The following is a 23,577-nucleotide window of genomic DNA, read 5'->3' on the forward strand; positions in this document are numbered from 1 at the left end:
GAGAATTTAAGAACTCTACATTGTATATAGTTACGTCATCAGTTCACACAGCGATTGTCAGATTGTCTTCATAAACAGATTTTAGGTTGAGAGGTGGACCGGACGTAGGAAATTAAAAAAAAATATATATAGAATTCCCTTTGGTTTTCCTCAGAAATTCTTTTTAATAAAATTCATAATTTTTTTTTTTTATTTCAAAAAATTTATGTTCAAAGAAATTATTTACACGAAATTCTTATCATTTTTCTTAATAGTTCTGTAAAAATGTAAGAAAAAAGAGAATTCTCCTTATTTTTAGAAGATATCTTTTTACAAATATTAATAAGAAATATCTTATTAATCACATTTTTAAAACGCAATTATGCAAATCGCGCAACAAATAAAATAAATCGTTAAGAAATCATATTATTATATAAAGACATCTCTTTCCTAAAATATTTTTTTGTAACTTTCATATTGATGGACGGTCACTTTCGTTTTTTTTTTTCTTTAGGCGAGGGACTTGAACAGACTTGATAGTACATACGAATCTATCGTTTTCTTCTTTTCTCTCTCTTACATATGCAATTATAATTGAATTTAATATTTCAGTAGTCGCCAATTATAGCGGTATTTTGCTTTTCTTACTCCTATTCGAGCAGAAAATTAGAAGCTGGTTATTTTTTCAATTCATATAGTTCTAGATTCAATTCAACAAGCAGCGAGTGTGGTTGAAAGTGAAAATTATTTGTATTTATTATTTGATCGATATTTAGTGGTTTTAAACAATAATGGGCCAGACAAATATGGATATGGTTCTTCCAGAAACATTATCTTTATTTAAAAAGTGAGAATTATGTGACGATGGTGCACTCTATAAAAAATGCATGGAATCACCACATTCCAGATATTAAAAAAAATGGTATTTGAAGATGTGTTTACGCTCTTCAATAGATTTGAAAATAAGTTCTTTGGTGAAATAATAAAATTCAAGGCAGGACTCCGAAAATGGCGAAATATTATGGTAAGTTAATACTCATATTAATAATATAGTATTTTATTTTGATATAAGTAACATAAACTATTACATATGTGTTACGCGTTGTAGTTTTACGTAAGGGCAGAATATGCCATTGCTCGCTGACATTTCATCAAACTTGAGTGTTTCCAGAGAATCTACACCCTCTGCTCAGTTGCCACCTGTCGCTTCAATACACAAAAATAGACTTATTAACCTATTAAAAAGCACATTAAAAAGGCAGATGGTGTTAACGTCCAGCGAAAAATATGGTTATTTGGACGAAAAGAAGCAAAGTACATTAACTGATTGTATTGTGGACAGTTATGCTGCTAATGCTGTGAAAACGACATACTCCGAAATGCAGAAATGGGCTAATAATGGGCGGTAAATGTAATAAATTTATAATGCTTTTTATAATTATAGACATCGACATAGTTTTGACATTTCATTATTAATTTTTAGTTCTCTTTAATTTGACAAAATCATCTATGTAAGTTGAAGTTTGAAACTTTGAACAAAAGTTTTAATATTTTAATTATTTTTTTCAAAGTTTCAAAATTGAAATAGTTTTGTAAGGAATGAACTCTGTTCTACTTCTATGTTATATAAATAAAATAAAATAAAATAATAAAACTTGTGATTAGAGAGAGATCTAAAAATGTAATAATCACTATATTTTGTCAAAACGATATCCTACAGGCAAATTATTTTCACGATGGACAAACGCAAATACAGCTGGTTTCACATCAAAACCTGTTTTGGAAGAGTTGGAGCCCATTTCAGAGAATGTAAAGTATAGAGAAGGTGCAAATCGAAATCTGTATGACGGTTCGATTGCGCGGCTAACAGAGCTGATAGAATCAGATGAAGGAATTCGCCGAGCTCTGGCTATTTAGCAGAATTGAGCACGTGCAGTGGCAGAAATATATGTAAAACGACTGAATTCATGTGAGAATGAATAAAGAGAAATGCTTTGAAGAAAAATATGCAAAGTCACACAAAGAATGTAAAGAAGCATTCTCTGAGGCACATCCATATGCGTGATCTTGTATCATATGAACCATTTTTTTCAGAAAAATTGTAAAAATTTTAGTTTTTTACAAAATCGTAAAAAATTAGATAAAAAATAATTAATTTTATTTTTTAATTTTTTAATTATTTCAAAAAAGTTACATATATGTATTTATTTCGTCTATTACAAGGCGAAGATGTGTCAAATGAACTTCATTTCTTAAAAAAAATTAATGACCTTCATGAAATATGCATATTCGTATTATTTCGTTATCATTTCCATATTTGTACCAATAGAATTTCTATGACACATGCATATGTGCATATGTACATACATATATTATTTCTTTGGCACATTTGTCTGTATGTTTACGAAAGCAAATGCGAGCCATATACATATGTACATATGTCCATACATTCATAGCAACAAGTGTCGCACGCTTCTTTCGCATCTCCATTGTCACGGTCAACCAATGGCCGAAACTTGCGTTTTGTCAAAGAGTCAAGTGCTGAACAAATTGAGCACGACAGACTGCAAGCGACATCTGTCAAATATTAAAATACACACGTTCTTATGGACACAGTTATGTAGTTGTGCAGCTGGCTTAATAACTGTGTCCCTAAGAACGTGTGTATTCTAATATTTGTCGCGCTCATTGGTTCAGCACTTATGTGATGATAGAAAATCCGAGCTGTGCAGAAAAAAATAAACGAATGGCCGCCTATTGACCGCTTCTCTTGCCGCTGTAACAGCTTCGCCTTCAAACTAGCGTAAATATGTATGCATATGTATGAGCGTGAATACATATCGACGTAGATTTTTGCGAGTCACGGAAAAATATTTTAGACAAATATTGTAAATCGACAACGGCTATGTTGCCACTTTTGTCACTTCTTTCTGTGAAGAAGCATCAGAAAGTTGTTCAATTTATGATTTTTAGCTTTTGCCATCGACGCGAAAAGACGCTTGTAGGCAAAGGCATGCTCGGGGAGATGTTACGGCGTCTGTTTTTATGAATGAAGCGAGGTCGCTTGTGGCATATGCGCCTGCGTTTATGAATGAAATCGTTTTTGTTGTAAAATTTACTACACTTGGGCTTCGCCAATTCGGCTGCCATATTGACTTGTGATGCTTCTGCTATTTAGACAATTGTTGTTTTTGTAGAGCAATGCTTCAATTTTTTGTTGGTGACATATTCACATGTGTACGCATATGTATGTTTGTGCATTATTTGTTCGGCAATGTATGCAAATATATGTACATATAAGTATATATGAATGTATGAACATGCAGCTCAATGCGCGCACATGAATTTCTGAATGCGCACATGCGTATACATCCAATCATATGGGCAGATAATAAGATTAATATGATAGACGATATATTTATGTACATATTTTTGTGGTAAATCAAATTTCTATTAGTAAGAAACATAATACAAAAATATTTATTAGTATAGTATATTATGTAAAAATCAAATTAAATTATTAAATATACATATGTACAAGTCTAAATTGACTGTAAATAGTACTATGCATGCATTCATACAAAATTATACTCATATCATAATTATTACATGCCAATATGTAAATGCCGACGGCAAAACGCAAAACCATACATATTTGCATACATTGCGAAAGCAAAAATTGAACCATGAAAATATCACATTGCTGTTGTTGGGAGCAGCATAAGGAGCAGGCATACATATATTTATGTCTCTTCATATTCTTGGGCATGTGAGACAAGAACATAAGAAATTTGTTTATGTTCTCTGTGTGAGAGGTGTGTTTTTTACACATTTTTCGCTCTTCAAAATGAAATAAAATATAAACAAGCAAAACGAAAATCGTCATGGGCATGTTTTTTACACATTTTTCGCTCTTCAAAATGAAATAAAATATAAACAAGCAAAACGAAAATCGTCATGGGCATGCTTCGGCATATATGCCTTGTCATCATATGCCGTAAATACATACATATATTTCTGTCTCTTCATATTCTCGGTTAAAATATGTGAGAGAATTGTAAAAAATGTTAAAATTGCGAGGCGAATTCCGACCTACAATGTTAACAAATGCGGCGAATTCCTCCATCTGAATCTATCAAATGTTCGCAGTCGAACCTGCACCTTCTCTATACTTTACATTCTCTGCCCATTTCATCAATTTCTTCTGGTATGTACTTTAGCCAATTTTTTAAAATCATATACTTAATTAACTTGGAAAATTTTAAGATGAATATTGCGAAAGAAAGTGTTGGCTACATCACAACTGCCGTCCATGGGAACAAGTAACAATGTATTGGAAACAGACATCGCAGACGAGCATTTCGGAAATTAGGGAAATCGCTTCCTTTAAGGGTTTTTTTTTTGGAATGGCCACTGTACAATGACTACAGTGGATGTGATCTCGTAAGTATTTATTACTACTCTTTTAATTTGAGTGTTTCGTTTTTTTCATTTTAGTTAAACTTTTAACCTCTGCAAAATATATTTTTCCTTCATTCATATTAGATCGAAATAGACTTTGAAAGCTTATACCCAGTCAAAGGGAACTTTTTATTCTTAAAATTGGAAGATCTCTATCAAAAATATTGGATATATTTGAAAAAGAAATATAAAAAAGAGAATTGTACTTAAAACATTTATACAACAAAGAAATTTCAAATGGTAAGTATTTGGTCAAACTGCTGTAGTGACAGCTTATTGCTTTCAATATATGGCATACTAACAGCCCTCTTCTGAAAATTTGAGAGATTTCTTGTGAGGCATATTTTTTGAGGCTATTCTTGCTCAAACCTCATAAGAAAAAAGGTTAAAAAAGTCACCACGTGAGGTAAAAAGCTTTTTTCTGTCAAACAGCTGTTTTAGTAAAAATAAACAAACAAAAACACAAATGGATAATAAAGATATGTATGCGTCTGTGCTTGAGGGTTAAGCAATCCCAAAGTGGGTACAATCGATTGCGCCGATTGTGCCCTTGATCCCAAATTTCGTGTAAAATCTATAAGAGAAAATTTATTTATTTATATTTATTTGTATTTATTTATCTTACCCCTTCTTTGTATCTGAAACATCCTGCACGCTTGAAGGGAAATAAATTTCACTGCCCTTAACATTCACAATTTATTGCGAAATAAAGTGCAGAGCTCTAGACACACAGGGCTAGCTCATAGAGAGCATATACATAACTATTTCCAACGCATTTTTGGTAAGAGCAATGCCCGTAAAAATACAAACACGCCAGGAAACGCAGATCAAAAGAAATACTCGACTTCTGCACATCATGCGGCACCAATTCACCTATAAGTACTTTACATAGCGATTTTGGGAATCGAAATGTATTTATACATGTTGTGTCTTGCATGGTAAAAGGATCGCTTTTGTCTCGTAAACTCTTCAAAATTTTCCTCCTACCCCCCGATTCCTCCTCCACAACAATTGCCGCATACACAAAGCACAGTACCTCCATGCTAGTTATAACACTCAAATATTTTTAAAAAAATGCCAAATATTGATGTAAAACAAAACAAACACAGATGTTTTGTATTGTGATGGCTGCTTTCACACGTCACAGATATTTGTGATAATAGTGAGCATTTGAGCTTTTGAATTTTCGCCAGAATAAGGTAACCCTCACTATAGCGAGAAACATCACTGTAGTGAGGTTGGTGACTTTTGTGAGGGCAGGAGAATAGGGCTGTAAATAGTCCATATATTGCTTTCCATAAGCAATATGGAGTCTCCACAGGCAATAGGTACAGGTATGGAAAAAATTAATTGTTTTGCTAAAAGAAAAGAAAAATGTCAACCACGAATTATCGCCGTTGGAACGGACATTACACGTATTTCCGAATTTTATATTCTCTGCGATGGCGTTGAATGGAAGTGCTGCTTCTAGATGAAGTGCGTTGATATTATTATAAAATTATCGTATGTTTTTAATACTAAATACTCACAAAGAAGCAAACAAGTACGGACATTATTGGAGCAATTTTTTTTGCATTAAAATTAGAGCATTTTTCATCCGTGGCAAACCTTTTAAGCAAACTAGTAGTTATAATAAGTTTTACTTACATCCCTACAAGAACGATGATAATCCTATGACCAATCATATGACAATCACTAGTGACACAATTTTCTCTCACTGGCTCAGTGCAAGTTTCTATCACATTTTTAAGGGCAATATGAAAAAGTTGACAAAAACTTTTGTATACATGTGATATTGCATTTCTTTCTTACTTACTGGGTTTAACAACCTGAACAACATATAGTTACACTGCTCACTCCAACGGTGTTTAGAATAAAAATTTGTGTCATTAATGATATAAATCTCTGTCATGAATGCCTGTTATGCTTGATGTCAACATCATGCATGTGTGTCTATCACATATGATGTAAAAATCATGCAGTTGTGACAGTCATATATGATGTGAGCACATGTAAAAAATATGCATTTATTAATTTATTGTAATTTCGTTTATTTCGAAAACATTAAATTCATTTTAATTCATGTAATATTCATTCATTCATTAATTCATATTATAAAAAAATTGTACAAAAATAAAAAAAAAATTTTAATGTAAAATTAAAGCTTCATTTTTTTGTATTAATTTGTTTAGTTTTTAAATTTAATTATTGTTTCCGTTTGTTTTTAAAATAAGTACGCTGCTTTAACCTGTGATGGCTGAGCAGTATTGACCGCTTTATATTTTGCTCGAAACTCCTACACCCCTGTTGTTGAAACACATCTAAATTAAAAGAAAAATATACTATATTAGTAAAAATTTTAACTAAACATTAAGTTGCAATTATGTATATGTATGTACTTCTTAAAATTTTACCAACCAGCGCCAACTTGCATAAGGATTTCTTGCTCCACCTGCCATCCCAATTATATCCTTCCAAGAGCTCATCTGAGAAAACCTTAGGTATTACGTCAGCCACATTATCACTGGCGCCTTTAAGTTTGTGGAGGAATGTAATCTTAAAAGAAGTAAAAGTATTGTAACTAGTAGTAAACTTATTATAATTTATTTTTTAGGTTACCATTGTTTGGGCATAGTCTTGGCTTTGCAGTCTATCTTCCACTTCCGCAACTGTCGCTTGCGACTCCATCGGAAAAGTGCTAGCGACGTCGTCCAGCTCTTTGTCATTCACTTCGCCGGTCATGCGGCACACTGACTGCTCCACTCGTTTTAAGAGAACTTTGCATTCTCTGATTGACTTATTTTGCGCCAAAACCTCAGCCTTTTCGACAATCTAAGAAATAAATTTAGACGAAAAGATATAAATAAAGTCTTAAATTTACTTTTATTACTGAGTGTACATACAAGATTGTAAAACACTTACTTTCGACTCCATCTCATTAAGTTTTTTAAATATAGCGGTTTAGTTGTGAACCAGTGACGATTGGCCTTCACTAAGGGTTTTTTGGTTCTGCAAAGTTATAAATACGTTTTCCTCCAATTTGTCTAGCCTTTCTTGTATATTCTTTTGGCCCGCAATGTTCCTTTTTAACGCTTCAAGACTATCTTAAATTTAAAAAGTTAATATATAGTATATTTTATTAGAAGCTTTATGTTAAAAATGACCTGAGTTTTGTTGTGTTCTTTATATTCCCACTGGATATTGGCGCCGCTCAATCCTCTCAACGATTGGAATCTCTACTAAAAAATTAATAATTTTTAAAATATTTATACTTATTTCGATGAGTATTTTCCTTTTAATTTACCACCTTCTTCTTGCGTCTCGAATATGTTACTCATTTGTATATATAATAATTATATTATTATTATATTATATTATATTAATTATATTAGGTTAACATCATAAAAATATGCAGTATTGTTAAAATGTCGTTCAACATATTGCATTTGGAGTTTGTTGCTTAACATATGAACAATACTGTATATTTTTTATGATGTTTTATATTTGTTATCAAGAATGATAGAATACAAGATTACGACACTAGTTCACAGTTAGTTTTTTTCGGTTTAGCTCTTGACAATTCTTACAAAAACAAATACATTGTTCAACAATTTCGTGACGTCACACTTATGCGTTGAGACGAACAAGCATAGAAATGCATACAAATTGTAAACAGAAAAGTAAACACTTTTTGAAATTCCCAAAATAATATTAATTCATTCGTCTTTGCAGGAAAAATTTCAGTGGAATGTTTAGAATATTGTTGCGACAAAATATGTACATAATTAGTTTTAGGCACATCCACAATAAATAGAGTAGCATGTGTGGAAATTGTTCAAATGAAGAAATCCAGTGTAAGTGTACTGTTGTATTTATTTAAATATCTAAGCATAAATATATTAATTTTTTAAAATGAAATGTGAAGTGGCTTGTTGTAATAATTATTATGCAATTAAAGGATCAAAATCGAGTTTTTCAGTTTTCCGGCCGATTTAAAAGTTGCCAAAAAATGGGTGTTATTTTGCAAAAGAAATTATATATTTAATACTAAATTAATAATTTCACAATTCTTTTATCATAATTTCATACATCTGATACATCTGAACTTATAATATATGTATATATTTATATACAACACAAGAAACGTCTTCTCCATTTGAATCACAACTTAATAGACAATTTTATTATCAATAGGCCGATATATTTCTTTAGAAATGATTCAAATCTTTTCACTCAACAATATTCAATCGCTTCACTAAAACTTTTCATTAAAATCGAGAAAAGAATTAATAATATTTTGCGAATTTACAAAAGTGTTTACTTTTCTGTTTACAATTTGCAAGCCATTTGACAGTTTTTCACTCTTCTTCTTCTCAACACGTAACTATGACGTTTCATAATGGCGGTTGTCGTAATCTTGTATTCTATCATTCTTGATTTGTTATTATGTTTTTTATTATATTGCATTTATATCATACATGGGCGTTTTGACTCACATGAGCAGTTACTCTCAGCACACGTATTCTTACGCTCTTATTTCAGTCGCTATTGAGAGCGAAAAAACTAGTTTTGCACTGTGGGATAATGAATTGATTTTCCTGCCAGTTGCGCTGCAGACAGCAACGAGGTAACATAGGAGGTCGGTATGTTGATGTTTTTTATGCCCTAGTATATTTTTGCTCCATTTGAAATGTATAACACAAATAAAATGCTATAATTTCAGATACCTTTGGTGGGGTAAAGGTTTGTGGAAAACTTGAATAATCTTCGTCTTTGATCTCAGAAAGTAATAAAAATAAAATAGTTTGAAAAAGAGTGACTTCTTTGAATAAATCGTTTTCAACTTGGAAACCCCAATCCTTATACTTCTGCAAAAGGGTATTTTTTTTTCAAAAAACATATTATCTCTCTCAATACCCTCATATTTCTCAAAGTATTTATGGAAGGTATTATAGTGCCTCCTAAAATTATATCCCCGGGTCCCCTTTACACACATATTACACAATAGACATTGCATATTACCAAAGGCATCGGAAATCATAGAGCAATATCTGTCATTCATTTTGAACAAACACATATAGGTACGCGCATAAATAGTATCATAAAACAATCAAGCGGCGCACGATGCTGCTTCGCTGTTGTTTGTTAATCAACTGACTGCAAATGTTCTTTGTCCCATGGTAGCCACTTTACGCTCGCGGTTACCAATACATCCATACATTTCATTTGCCCATCTCTGATTTATATACAGTTTTGGTTATATTAGTAAAACCAAAATTGTATATTAAATTTGAAAGCTGTGGAATTGAAAGTGGGTTGTGCAAATCAGTGTAAAAGTGGTATTAGCAAATATTTCTCTTCGATAGGAATACAAAAGTATTTGAAATCAATGTCTTCGATAGGAACTGTTACCATTTCTTCATCTAACTCACTTGCGACTATAATCCCTAGGTCACTTGACGATTCTACAGGTTCATTAAGGAGCTATACCAGTGTGACGCATGAAAAATTAGGCGATTTTCGTGAATTTTTTTTAAAAGAAAGTACTAGATTGAATGTTTCGACGTTCTATGGACGTAATAAAGTATATTTTTAGCTATATGAAAAAAAAAAATTTACAAAAATATTGAAAAATAACGGAGTTATGTGCTGTCTGCGGAAGTGCCGAAAAAAAAGTGCCTCAACTGCTGGCATGATTCCGGTCAAATGAGTAGCTGAATCAAAAAAAATCAAAATGTTTATTAAACTTAAATATATTTTCTAAACAATGAACAACGATCTTTGAAAAATATCAAAAATTAAGAAAATGGCGTAATTTAAAAAAAAAATCGTTTTTTTATGAAAAAATGGTGGCTTTTTTAATGCCAAATTGACAATTTTCAACCAATCAAAAAGATCGTAGTCTATTGTATAGCAAATGTATTCAACTATATCCAGTTTTAATTTGAAGTCGCTCGGTCAACTTCCCGTTGAGTTATAATGTCATCAATTTTGAAAAATGTCGTTTCGAGAAAAACGCGTTTAAAGTTTCACTTATATATATGTTTGCACCTCTGAGCGGTCGCTACTTAGAACGCTGCCATTCAAAAATTATTGAAGATACGACCTCGCCGATTTCACAGGATATTTCTGAATACATAAACTATCGAAAAATCAAAAAAAAAAAAATTTTTTGAAAGTGTCACACTGGTATAGCCCCTAAAAGTAGTTTTCAGTCTTTCTGAAAACTTTGCAGACAATTTCATACGACTGTTGAGACTTTATGACATTAAATACCTTCATTGGTCCTGTCAACTCACTAAAACAAAAACTATCTTTCTGCTTGTTGGTATTTAAATCAAATGATGCAAATTTTGGCACATTCTCTGAATTTGATTCAATACCCTGTTTTTCGTCAAGTCTAAGATATATTTGCTGTAGAATTTTATTGGGTTTATTTTCAATTTTTTTTTTATATTCTGCATATAGTTTTCGAAACGATACGCTGAAAAAGAATCTAATGGTCCAAACTGTTTTACACAATCTGCCAAGTGAAGTAGTCCATGAATATTAAAGTTAACCAATTCATCACCATATAAAATTCCAAAAATATTGACGAAATCTGTTAGCATTTGTTGGGCAACATCGGCTTCGATTCGGTGCGATTTTTCATTTGACAAAAGTCGAATACTACTATGTAGCAGCAGGAAGTGATAGTATTGATCGGTACTGATACAATCTTTAAGAACGAATACACCAGAATAAAGCAAAAACTCAGTCGATTTCCAATAATGAATCTCATCTAAACTTCTAGATATGCGGCCAAACTCTGATGGGATAAATTTAGAGGCATAGTCAAGCTTTTCGTTAATAATAGTATGATTGCCCTTTTTTGTTGCAAGTTTAAGCAATTTCTTTGTTACTCCTAAGTCGACTAAGTGCATACTATCAAGGGGAAACTGAGAAACCATCCCAAAATCTGATTCTTCCAAAACGCTCTTTTTGAATTTGAAATCTTCCAAATGATGCGCAGGATTTGAACGTAACATAAACGTTGTATCCGATTTTAAAGAACCGACGTTTTTTTGAAAACTTACTCTATTTTTTTGGTAAGTACCTTCCTGGCAGCATTTTGGACAACCATTTTTCCCGTTGTGTGATATAACACCTGTTACAAAAGCCCTTGCTGGGGAGTCACAAACAAAAAGACGAATGTTAAGTTTTAAAACGTTTGACTTAATTCAAACTTTAATGCCGGTTGCCCTTAGCGACACGACCTCGGCACAAAATTCGGACATGAATTGATCTATATTACTTGGCTTCTTGAACCCGGAATAGCATGCTCTCATAAACGGGCTTATATTAGGGAAAGCTACAACTGAACCCAAGATAGGCCATAATACCCTGTTTGAACTTTTGTACAATTTTAACCCATCAACTCCTTTATCTAAATAAACCTCATTTTTCCCTTCCAAGTAATTAAACGGACTTGAAACAAAATAGTTTTGAATTCCTAGGTACAAAAATTCCCCTTCTTGCATTTTAGTGATATTTATTTTTTCTTTACTAGTATTTAGGAGTGTTTTTGCAGATAGTGGCATACCATCAACACCTATTTTGCGCAATGTTTTTAGACGATTTTCTTAAGCGATTTGCGATATGTTGTTTCTGATAGCCCACGATTTAATTTCATTACATTTATTTATTTCGTCATTATTTTCTGAAACGACACTAAACCCTATAGAGGTGGACGCTTCGGGCTCAGAATCAGTACCTACATCGCTAGAAAAGTTCAAAGTATCACCAGCATCACTTTCATAATTTCCTACTACTGAACCTACCACTGAAGGATCAGGTTCCCTATTATTTACAAGAATCCTTTCAAAAAACGCACTAGAACTTACACTTCCACTTTCATTTTAACTTTCCCCTTTCAAATATTTTTTTATAACTTTTATGTTGGACTGGAAAGTCCTTTTTTCTTTTGAAAGACAATTAGCAAACTATCTTCTTTTCATTTCACTTACTTTTTTAATGTTTTAAAATATATTCCACTTCGAAATTTTTAAATTTAAAAATTTTATTTCACTTGCTTGCACTTGTTTGCGCTTGTTTTCTTCTTCTTCCACTATATTTTCGCGTTTAATAAGAATAAATAACGGCTGATATATGTACATACAGTGTATGTCCAGAGAACATATGTTTTTAGTTTCTCTGACTCTACACTGTGTGTACATCAGCTATTTCAGTTTTGCATGTATAATCATAGCCCGAAAGAAAATAGTCTGAATCGTCTCTTTCTTACTTGTGGATAGGTATACAATAATTTCTGAAGTCTATGCATTGGTGTTAGTGAGAAAATTGCTATTGTGTTAGTTTCTATCATTCAATTCTTGTAGGGATACCTACACCTTTCTACTTTTTACAAAAAATGCGCCTACTGCTTTGCTTCATTTGTACAAAAACTAATCGAACACCGAATGACCTGATAAAACATTTGAAATAAGATCATTGGTACCAAAAATTTATGAATTTATTTGTAAGGATGAATATTGATTTTTATAAATAAACTCCAAAATAGCCTGATCCCACTTCAAATAAAAATACACTTATCTTATTATTATTAATATTTTTATTGTTGATACAACTACACGTAAGTAATTGTTCAAAAATGAACATGGACATTCAGTACGCATTATTATTCTTTGTAATCGGCGTACTAGTAGCAGTCTTCATTTACTATCGATTGAAGGCCAGGCGACGACTACAAGCTGCAATCAACTTCCCAGAAGTCACTTTTGCCGCCCGGGAGAATGTTCAAAATTGAACAGGCTTATCTTCGCCAATGCTTCATACACATACATATATTTATTTTTTTATTTTTTTTTTTTATTTTATTTTATAAAAGCTTACATAATAATACAATTATTATACAAACTTAAGAAAATACGCAGCACTAGCATCATGGGCTATCGGCCGACTGGTTATGTTATATGCGTCGAAGAAGGTCGCTGTCTTTCAAAAAGTTGTAGATTTTCGAAATGTTGTTGCTTGAGGGATCCATCAATAAAATTATTGGATCAGTATTATTGAAGTTTGACAGTCTATGAGTTTGAAGTGCTGGACAATGTTGCAGAAGATGCAATAGATTTAAATCTGAATCACAAAATGGGCATTGGTTGATCTGAGTGCCATTTAGTATGTGAGCGTGTGTGATAATGGAGTGGCCAATGCGAAGTCTGATATATGGAATGATATAATTAGATGAAAGCGATGACGGAAAGGATGGTTTGATACGATTTGAATTTATTTTAGAGTAGTGGTGTCTGTAATTCATCCAATCAAGCGCCAATTTAGTGGATCTTTGTTGAATAATAAGCCGTTTTATATCACTCTTAACAAACAAAGGCAGATGTAGTTGTTGGAGTGATGCACACCTCCATAGCCACCGAGTCCGCAAAAGTATTTCCAATGATTCCAGAGTGACCGGGTATCCACATTATTTTTAGTCTATGTGCTAACGAAAACAACAGCGATCTAATGCCAATAATGACGTCATTGTAGTTACTGCGGTTTTTTAAAGCTTGAAAACACGATAGACTATCTGTACAGATGATGAATTTACCAAGGTTTTGTTGGGCATACTGGACAGCTTTGAGAATACCCGTAGCTTCAGCGGTAAAAATTGAACAAAATGGAAATAATAAACCATACGATATTCTTTGTTGGTTATCATCAACTACAGCAAAAGATGTATGCGACGATTTGGAGCCATCAGTATATATAAACTGCCAACCAAAAGATTTGAAGTGCGCAGATAATTCCAAAAATCGAGATTTATACACAGTGCTTGGAGTGATGGATTTGCGAAGAAAAAGTAAGATCACTAATGAAAGAAGATTCATTTACTTTCCACGGTGGAATATATTTACTGCAAGGCAGCAATATTTTAAGCTTGGCAACTCATTGGTTTTAATGAAACAAAGCACTTTTAAAATAGAAGACAGTATTTTAGGAGACCTCTTTCTGCAAAGTGATGATTGAAAGTCCTTTTATAGTAAAGTTCGTGCTGAGTATGAGTTTTGAATAAAGCTTATTTAAGCTATCTTCCACTGCATCTTTTAAGAGAAGGTAGGCCAGCTTCCGTCAGTATGTTTTAATTGGCGATGTTGGAAACACTCGAAAGAGAACAACGAACTGAAGAATGATAGGGCGCAGCAAGCATCTTTAGATGATTCTTAGAATGATGTCCATAAATTTCCAAGCCATAATTAATTACAGATGAGATGAGGGCTTTAGTGACGTTGACCAGTAAAGCCGAGCCGATGAGTGAGCGCTTACATGAGAGGTATTTAATAATATTTAAATTAACAAAAAGTCTTTTTCTTATATACTGACAATGTTTCTTAAATGTATACTTAGAGTCTAATACAATACCAAGGAACTTAATACTATCTGTACACAAAATGTTTGTATTATCAAATGTGAGCGTTGGGATAGTACATTGATGTTTTTACAAATATAGAAAAAGTTTCGATTTAGGAAAAGATGTTGATGTGCCTGAAGTAGAGGACCAACGAGAAAGACGCAATAAAATTTCAGAGAAAGTAATTGTTACTGAAGTCAAATTTGAAGTTTTTGAGAATAAAATTAAATCATCAGCATAAATCTGATGCCGGATAGTAACAAAATCTGATAGAATGGTACTGATTTCATCAAATGCAATAGTAAATAGGATCACCGAGGCGGTGACCCTTGTGGGGTACCATTATCTAATGGTAGAACAGAGGATGAAACATTGGATATGATAACACTTAATTTACGGTTGGATAGGAAAGATTTGACAAAGTTAAAAAATACGAGAACCCACTCTCCACCTACTAAGCTGTCTTAACACTACATGAGATCCCAATCCTGTCAAATGCTTTTAGGAAATCTAAAGAAAGAATAGAAACATGATTTTTGTGGGACAGAGTATCAGAGATAAAGTGATCAAGGTGCAGGAGAGCATCCAACGTACCCTGCCCCCTCTTGAACGCAACTTGGTTGTGCGAAATGAGATTATTAGATTGAGCATACCAGGCGAGTCTAGTAGCAATAATCTTTTCAATCAATTTACCAAGGCAAGGAAGAAGGGAAATGGGACGATAACTGCTGACCACACCAGGAGGTTTACCAGGTTTTAAAATAGGAATAATCGCGCTAGTCTTCCAGAGGACAGGGTAGTTGCCACTGAGAAAAATACTATTGTAAAGTTTGACTAGACGGGATATAAGGAATGGAGGAAGGTGCTTGATGATAAGGTAAGAGATTTTATCAATGCCAGGAGTTTGCCCTTGACTGACAGAGAGGGCTAAATTAAAATCAAGTTCAGATATATCGGCATCTAAATATTCAGCTGATTGAGATAAGGTGGAAGGAGGAAGGTAAGGAGAGCAAAGAGAAGAAAGTTTACTAGAGGAAAAATCAGAAGAGAAATTGGAGTCCAAAGAAATATTGGAAAAGTGGGTGGCAAACTCTAAGGCTATATCTTTGGGATATAGTAGAGTGCCCGAGGAGTATTTAAATAAGTGATAGGAGAAGAAGGTGATAAACCAGCCAGTCTTTTTCATATCAGTCCAGATTTTCTAGAATCCGAAGAAGAAGTGATATTATTCGTAAATTCTTGGAAACAATGAACCTTAGCTGCCTTAGCTTTATGGCGAAAAAGTGCATTGGATTTTTTGTAAGCTATTAAGTTTGCACTAGAACGTAAACGTTTAAATTGATGCCATGCGTTCTGTTTCAGATTTCTTAGTGCAGAAAGCTCATTATTCCACCAAAGAGGAGCAAGCTTGACTGGTTTAGAAGAAGAAAGGGGAAAAGAATAGTTAGAAAGCAGAACGTATAATTTTTTGGATTCTAGAAGCCTCTTGATTTATATTGGAAGAAAAGGGGAAATAACGTGAATGCGAAAAACAGGCTTCTTCAAACCTATCCCAATCAGCCGAATCAGTTTTAAACCGAATCCTGGGCTTAAAAAATGAATGAGGGCGAGAAGTAGATATTTTGGAAAGGATGGGAAAATGATCACTGCCATGGAGATCATCAATACAACACCAAGATATTTTTGAGGAGAGGGAGGCAGAACATATGGAAAGATCAATATTAGTGAAGGTAGAGTGAGTGGAAAAATGGGTGGGGGAACCATCATTTAAAACAATGCAGTTGGATCTTAGTAAGGCATCCTCAATGCTACGTCCCTTGGAGTTAGCCGAAGCAGAGCCCCAAAGGGGACTCCAAGCATAGAAGTCACCACACAAGATAAAAGGATTTGAACCGGAAGGAATAAGATTTAAAAATTCAGTAGTAGAAAATGATTCATCAGGAGGGGAATAAGCACAGATGATTGAAATTTTATAGGGGGCGAGGATCTCAATAGCTACAGAAGAAAAAATTGAAAGGGGTATGGGAAGTAATACGTGAGGTAGATTTCTTTTAACTAGGATGGCAACTCCCTGCTTGTTGGTGGTGTTATGTGGGAGATTAATAAAATATCCCACATAAGCCCTAGGAGTAAAAGCTGAGGCATTATAAGATAGGTGAGTTTCATTCAACAGGATAATAGATGGATTGTACGATCCCATAAGTAACTCTAAGTTAATATAATTATTAACATAACCGTTAATGTTCCATTGAAGAAGTGTAATCATATCATATGTAAACTTATAAAAGAAAAAAGTTAAGCTACGAATATTTTATTTAAACTAAATGTCTTCATTGTAAGAAGGAAAATTGGGTAATGCAAGAGGATCTTGCGAGCAGGAGAGGGTGGGGGAGGGTGTGATAGGACTGGGAGGAGGAAAGGATATTGAGAGGAGAGTCAGAGATGGATAAAGGGGAAAAGAGAGGGGAAGGAGAAGTGGCAGAAGAGGAGGTAGGATGGGTTGGAAGGGATTGTTTAGATGAATTGATGTCTGTAGTTGTTGTTAGATTAGTTTTTGGTAGGATTGTTGGATTTGTTATTAGGTGTTGTTTCATTATTGATTTGATTAGTATTGTTAGAAATTTTAGCTATAGAGGCAAAAGAGTTTGCATTAGAAGTTGTATGAGAAAATTGAATTTTATACTTGGTAACAGCTTCACGCATACTACATTTATAAATAGTTTTAATTTTTAATATTTCTTTGGATTGTTGATATTTAGGGACAAGTATTAGATGATGCCGGGTGGTCGCCCGAGCAATTTGCACACATTATTCTCTTACATTCAGTAGGTGAGGTATGATCGGAAGGAGGTTGCATGATGAGACACAAGAAGGTGAATTACGGCAGTATTTTGCTGTGTGGCCAATTAATTGACATTGCTTACAACGCATAGGATTAGGGTAATACGGACGGACAGTGAGGTTCCTCCAGGCAACATCAATTCTTTCAGGAAGTTTGTATTTATCAAAAGTTAATAAAACTACACCCGTAGGATTACGGGAGCCGTCAGCAATTCGTGAAAACTTATGTACAGCAGAAACACCCTGCTCCTTTAGACCATCAACAATATCTTCTTCTGATAAGTTATTCAGGAATGGGGCGTATATGGTGCCTTTAACCGTATTCAAAGTATTATGAAGCTTGACATTGATATGACCTCCGCCAGGTAAAATTTTTGCAGAAAGAAATTTGCTAGCTGTTTTGTTGTTATTTACAAAGAGCAGTAGGCTACCATCACGTAGCTCAGTAACTTTACTTACTTCCTTACTGATTGCTTGAATACCTTTATACGTAGCGAAGCATGATGACGAATTAAGTGGCTTGTTATCGTCCAGCGATGACATGACCAAAAATTTTGGATCATCCGTGTTTGAGACTGGTAATTCTGGAAATTGGTCTAACGGGATCGGATTTGGTTTTTTTCTTTTCTTTTTCATTATTGGAGATAATAGGGAAAACCTATTATCCCCTAATTTGGTGGCCCCAGGGGCCATAGTAAACGCGAATTTTAGTTTAACAAATTAAGAAATTAAGTGATTGAAAAGATATAAAACGATAAAAAATTAATTCACAAACAAAGCACGAGCGTAATATAAACGCAGAACAAACCGTTATACCGTTTTAACAAACTCAATAAGCACAGAGCGAAAAGCAACCGGTTACGATGACAGTTCGACGGTGAATGAACATATATTTAATTAGATAAGATAGTCTTAAAATTATATATAAATACGTGAAAACACCAAATAAAATTAGAATGAAATATTTCTCACTCAATGAAGGTCGTTTTATTTCCCCTCACCAGAGGTAAGGAATAAATAATCTTTTTTGAGTTCAAAAGTTTGATCTTACAAATCAAACAGTTTGATTTTATAATTCAAACATTTGGTCCTTCGAGCCGGATTGTGGTCTCAGCCAAAGAAAAAGACCTGTATGAAGGAAAATACAGGCAATATATGTAAAAGTCCTATTACTTGTATATATGAATGTATATCGGCAGAAGAATAAGAAATTGTAAGACGGGTCCATATTCCCGCATATTCATTTGATCACATAAGCCGTTTTAGTACGAAACTAAACGCTGTGTATAAACTGTTATTTAAAAAAATATTCAGCGGCTGTGAATCGAGGTACAGCAAGGTCAACCATTCGACCAAAACAATTACCTCCAACGATTTTTTTTTAAGAATAAAAACAGTTCATTAAAAAATAGTTGAAATGTCGAACACTGCGGACATGTTACAAAGGAGAGCCGAAGATTGTACGAAGCGAGTCCAGGAGGATAAAATGATAGACCCCATAGAGCAGATAATTGAAAAAAGATCGGAAAGAATTCGATCTACAATTGCAGAGGCAAAAATAAATATAAATTCTAGAGTCGTACAAGACATCGAACATTTCGAAAAACGTCTCAAGAATTTATGGAGCAATATGGAACGAAATTTCCACGAATTGCAACTCTATTATAACAATTCTTATATTAATGTTGAAATAGAAGATCTTTCTTTTTGTGTCACTTACATTTTGAAAATATTAGAGAAACATAAAGATAATTTAAAAAATAGTAAATATGAGCTACGCGTAGAAGATATACGTTTTCAAACTCATTTCCTTGATGACATATCGGAAGATATACGTTTCGAAAAGCAATGCGTTGATGACATTCGCAAGCTGCGCGAAGAAATTACATTTGAGAGGCTACGCGTAGAAGATATTACCTTTGGCAAGCTGCGCGTAGAAGATATCCGCTTCGAGAACTGTTGCGTTGATAACATATCGAAAGAAGGAAGAGATGTTGAAAATGTTGACACAACAGAGGAGCACGACTTGGTGGTGGCTGGCAACAGGTCGACAGCTAATCAAGGACCATGGATCCTGGAAGAAACGGAGAGAGCAAAAGAGGAGGTTAAAGCGGGCACCTCCTCAATGAACGAGGGTACAATCAGTGAAGAAGCAATTGAGGGTTTGGATAATGATTTTGAAGAAGCGATTATAACAACCACGGGAAGAGAAGACTTTAAGAGGTACTTTATTCCCCGGGAGAGTCCTCACCTCGCCTGATGAAAAGCAAAATGTAGAAATGGCAATCAAAGACGCTGACGATAGAGGTATGACAGTGGAAGATGCAGTACTAAATCCAAAGGCCAAGAAGAAGAAACCAATGGTATGTCTACCAATCAAACACATAGAACAATTACTGAAAGAGAAATGCAGTGAAGAGGAAAATGCCAAGGTGGTCACCAACTCCCGAACTCCGGGTACACGTTGTTATGGCTACGCAACAATGTCATCATCGTCGGAAGCCGGAAGTGTTGCCAAAAGACGTGTGGATACAACAAAAAAAGATGAAGACAAGAAGATACGAGACACAACTTCTAAGACGAGAGACGACAAACAAACTATTGATACAAAGGACGATGCATCAAAGAAACCTGAACCTTGAACCGCCTGATGAAAAGCAAAATGTAGAAATGGCAATTAAAGACGCTGACGATAGAGGTATGACAGTGGAAGATGCAGTACTAAATCCAAAGGCCAAGAAGAAGAAACCGATGGTATGTCTACCAATCAAACACATAGAACAATTACCGAAAGAGAAATGCAGTGAAGAGGAAAATGCCAAGGTGGTCACCAACTCCCGAACTCCGGGTACACGTTGTTATGGCTACGCAACAATGTCATCATCGTCGGATGCCAATCGAAGTGTTGCCAAAAGACGTGTGGATACAACAAAAAAAGATGAAGACAAGAAGATACGAGACACAACTTCTAAGACGAGAGACGACAAACAAACTATTGATACAAAGGGCGATGCATCAAAGAAACCTGAATTGGAGAAGGATAAGCAACGCGATAAAGAAATCCTTTTCCAGGACCATAATAAAAAAGACGTAAGTAAAACTACCGAAATAGCCGAAATAGATCCAGTTGGAAAAGCGGATGTAGTAACAACCATTTGGGAGTTATTAATACCATGGTAGCTTGCGTTAACAAACGAAACGTCGATTACAATCTGCGGTTAGAAGTCACCTTTGTCGCCCGGGAGAATGTTAAAAAATGAACATGGACATTCAGTACGCATTGTTATTCTTTATAATCGGCGTACTAGTAGCAGTCTTCATTTACTATCGATTGAAGGCCAGGCGACGACTACAAGCTGCAATCAACTTCCCAGAAGTCACTTTTGCCGCCCGGGAGAATGTTCAAAATTGAACAGGCTTATCTTCGCCAATGCCGAGGCAATACAATACATACATAAATAAACACATAAATATACATGCATATATATGCAACATATATATGTACATACATACATGAGGCACGTATGCACTTAAATGCAATACGCATGTGCTCAAGATATGTTATATAAACATATTTATATAGGTTTGGCAATTGATTACAAATGCACTTGCGCACTTGAAAACAGCCCAAACCATACAACATAAATTATATGACCACACACACACACAAATGTATTAAATTGCCCTGCCGGCAACTCAGCTAACTTTTAATGCACTTTAATCTAACTATTTCGAACCTAGAGGCGGTTGATACTTGGACTATTTTTCATGGAGCCAACTGACTATTTTAATGTTGCGATGTCCTAGGCAGTAGTCAATTATCCGACACTGCATGACTTTTCAACTAACTTAAAGTTAGCTACTTAGTAGTTGGCTATATATTAGCTATTAGCTATTTATTTAAGTTAACTACAAGTTGGTTACTTAGCAGTTAGTTAAAAATTAGTTATTTAGTAGGAAGCTATCAGTTGACTTTTTTAAAATTAGCTACAAATCAATTACACAAGTTAAAAAAGGCCGAAAAATAAAGTATTAATTTTCTGTTTTATTCTTCTTATTTTTAATACATTCTGCATGGAAATGCCGCTTTTTAATGATTTTCAAGGCATTCCTTATCTCCTTTTCGTTGTCTTCAAAACCAAGCGAACGACAAGCATCTGTTTAAAATATTTAAAATATATTTGAGCTATGTTATTTGAAATTTGTATACACATATGCTTTCAGTATATCGGTTACCCATTAAAGTTTGGTAAAAAGCTTTAAAATCTTTCAAACGCTTCTTGCCGTGAACTCCATCCAAATTGATTTCTATGCACACACTTTGGGAAATAACATCTGTCAATGTTTTCGCCAGGCGCCCTTTTAACAAAGCCTTCATCCTGTTAACCTGTTAAGTAAGTTATAAAAACTTTTAGCATAGTAATGCATTTTAGCAAGATATTAAATTCATGGAACACAATTTTTAAGACTTACGTAGAGGTCACGATTGTCCTCACTAATAATAGTGTTGAAGTCGTGTAAGTCGTTGACACTTTTTATGGGGAAAACTGCACATGCATTATTGTTGGTTACCTCTTGGTGAAGAACCCTTTCCGTCAACACTTTCTGCTCAGCCAAGGACTTCATAATTATGTCATATGCAAATTTTTGCTCGAAAGTATTGCCAATATCACTACTTTCCATATGGCCTTCGTCATGACACTGAGCATTAACAGAGGAGCACGTGGCTTCTAATTGAGCTACACTATTAGACAAAAGTTTACTAGAAAACACATCTTTTTCCTTTTTGATTAACCGTCTCAAATGCCTTTTGCTTACACCCCTCATTTTACTTTTTACAAGTACACAATAATTAAAATTTAAAGCAATCAGATTGAGAATTTGTACTCTTTTTAATTTAATTAACAACTTTATCTTTTTAAATTTTGTGTCACTTTTGCTTGCACACGATTCATCAACTGATTCACGGACATTTGACTACAGCCTACTAATAACGAAAAGAGAGATTACAAAGAACTAACAGTAAAGATGAGAAAAAAATCAAAAACAGAAACACCTGCATTCTCTATGCTCGCTCTGATGTGGGGCATTTATGCATTACATTGTAGTTAGCTTTTAGTTAGTTCATAAAAGTTAACTAGAAATGTGTTTTTTGCGTAGTTGACTACCGAATTGCTGGCAGGGTGTATACTGGAAACAACCCCAAGTGGTGTGCTGTAACATACATACACATACATATTAAAGGGCTGCATGAATACGCAAAAAACAAACTTTGAGTCACTGTCCAAAAATTTCAACTTGCACTCACTCACACAACGTAAAAATGAATTCTGATGTTTGGGTAAAATAAGGACCGAGTCTCATTAGTGAGAACAACAACGAGTTCGCTCAACTCATAGCACTCTCACAAGTAACGATCCACTCTCTGCAGAATTGGTCTACCAAAGCATTTCATTGTGTTGGTGTGAATTAATTCTGTGCAAGAAGGATGTTGGCTGAGTGAATGATGTTCGTGTGAATTACAACTGTTAGTTCGAGTTATTCTAGTTGCACGACTAGAAAGAAGTATGTAAATACGCATAGATAATTACATACGAATGTGGATAAAAAAAATGTTTCTAATATTCAATTTTATTGCAGTTTTTCATGAAGTTTATTTAGGGATTAATAGATTTAACAAAATATTTTAAAAAATAAAAATATTTTAGAACCAAAACCTGTCCTTTGGAACAATTGAAAAAAACTCTTTTTAAATCACAAAATACATACAACTTTTAGTTTCAAAGTATCACATTTTTATTAGTTACATTCGCGTTCATTTCCAGTCCAATTAACTCATGTGTAAATATAGCTATGTATTATGCTGATAAACTGTCGATAAATCGTAAAAA

The 23,577-nt window shown here is 33.9% G+C and overlaps 2 protein-coding genes across 2 annotated transcripts; both read right to left on the reverse strand.

Moving 5' to 3' along the window:
• Positions 1–6,716: 6,716 nt before the first annotated feature.
• On the reverse strand, positions 6,717–7,645 carry LOC120779571. The gene is made up of 5 exons (XM_040111913.1): positions 7,605–7,645; positions 7,363–7,544; positions 7,060–7,272; positions 6,859–6,996; positions 6,717–6,761 (listed from the first exon to the last, which is right to left on the reverse strand). Exons 2-5 carry the CDS (start codon positions 7,372–7,374, stop codon positions 6,717–6,719), a joined length of 408 nt encoding a protein of 135 aa, XP_039967847.1. The 5' UTR covers positions 7,375–7,544; positions 7,605–7,645.
• Positions 7,646–21,459: 13,814 nt separating this feature from the next.
• LOC120779699 lies at positions 21,460–22,860 on the reverse strand. The gene is made up of 3 exons (XM_040112065.1): positions 22,160–22,860; positions 21,923–22,073; positions 21,460–21,843 (listed from the first exon to the last, which is right to left on the reverse strand). Exons 1-3 carry the CDS (start codon positions 22,511–22,513, stop codon positions 21,719–21,721), a joined length of 630 nt encoding a protein of 209 aa, XP_039967999.1. The 5' UTR covers positions 22,514–22,860; the 3' UTR covers positions 21,460–21,718.
• Positions 22,861–23,577: the final 717 nt, after the last annotated feature.

This window comes from Bactrocera tryoni, unplaced genomic scaffold, assembly GCF_016617805.1.
Source record: "Bactrocera tryoni isolate S06 unplaced genomic scaffold, CSIRO_BtryS06_freeze2 scaffold_11, whole genome shotgun sequence".
NCBI lineage: Eukaryota > Metazoa > Arthropoda > Insecta > Diptera > Tephritidae > Bactrocera > Bactrocera tryoni.

Bases quoted from the DNA above. Each gene is read 5' to 3' on its own strand.
- LOC120779571 (XM_040111913.1), bottom strand. The intron at 6,997-7,059 runs GTAACCTAAAAA...ACTTCTTTTAAG, and splicing joins AAGACTATGCCCAAACAATG to ATTACATTCCTCCACAAACT. The intron at 6,762-6,858 runs GTTGGTAAAATT...CTTTTAATTTAG, and splicing joins CCTTATGCAAGTTGGCGCTG to ATGTGTTTCAACAACAGGGG.
- LOC120779699 (XM_040112065.1), bottom strand. From the start codon at position 22,513: ATGAGGGGTGTAAGCAAAAGGCATTTGAGACGGTTAATCAAAAAGGAA. The intron at 22,074-22,159 runs GTAAGTCTTAAA...CTTACTTAACAG, and splicing joins AGGACAATCGTGACCTCTAC to GTTAACAGGATGAAGGCTTT. The intron at 21,844-21,922 runs GTAACCGATATA...TATTTTAAACAG, and splicing joins TTTTTACCAAACTTTAATGG to ATGCTTGTCGTTCGCTTGGT.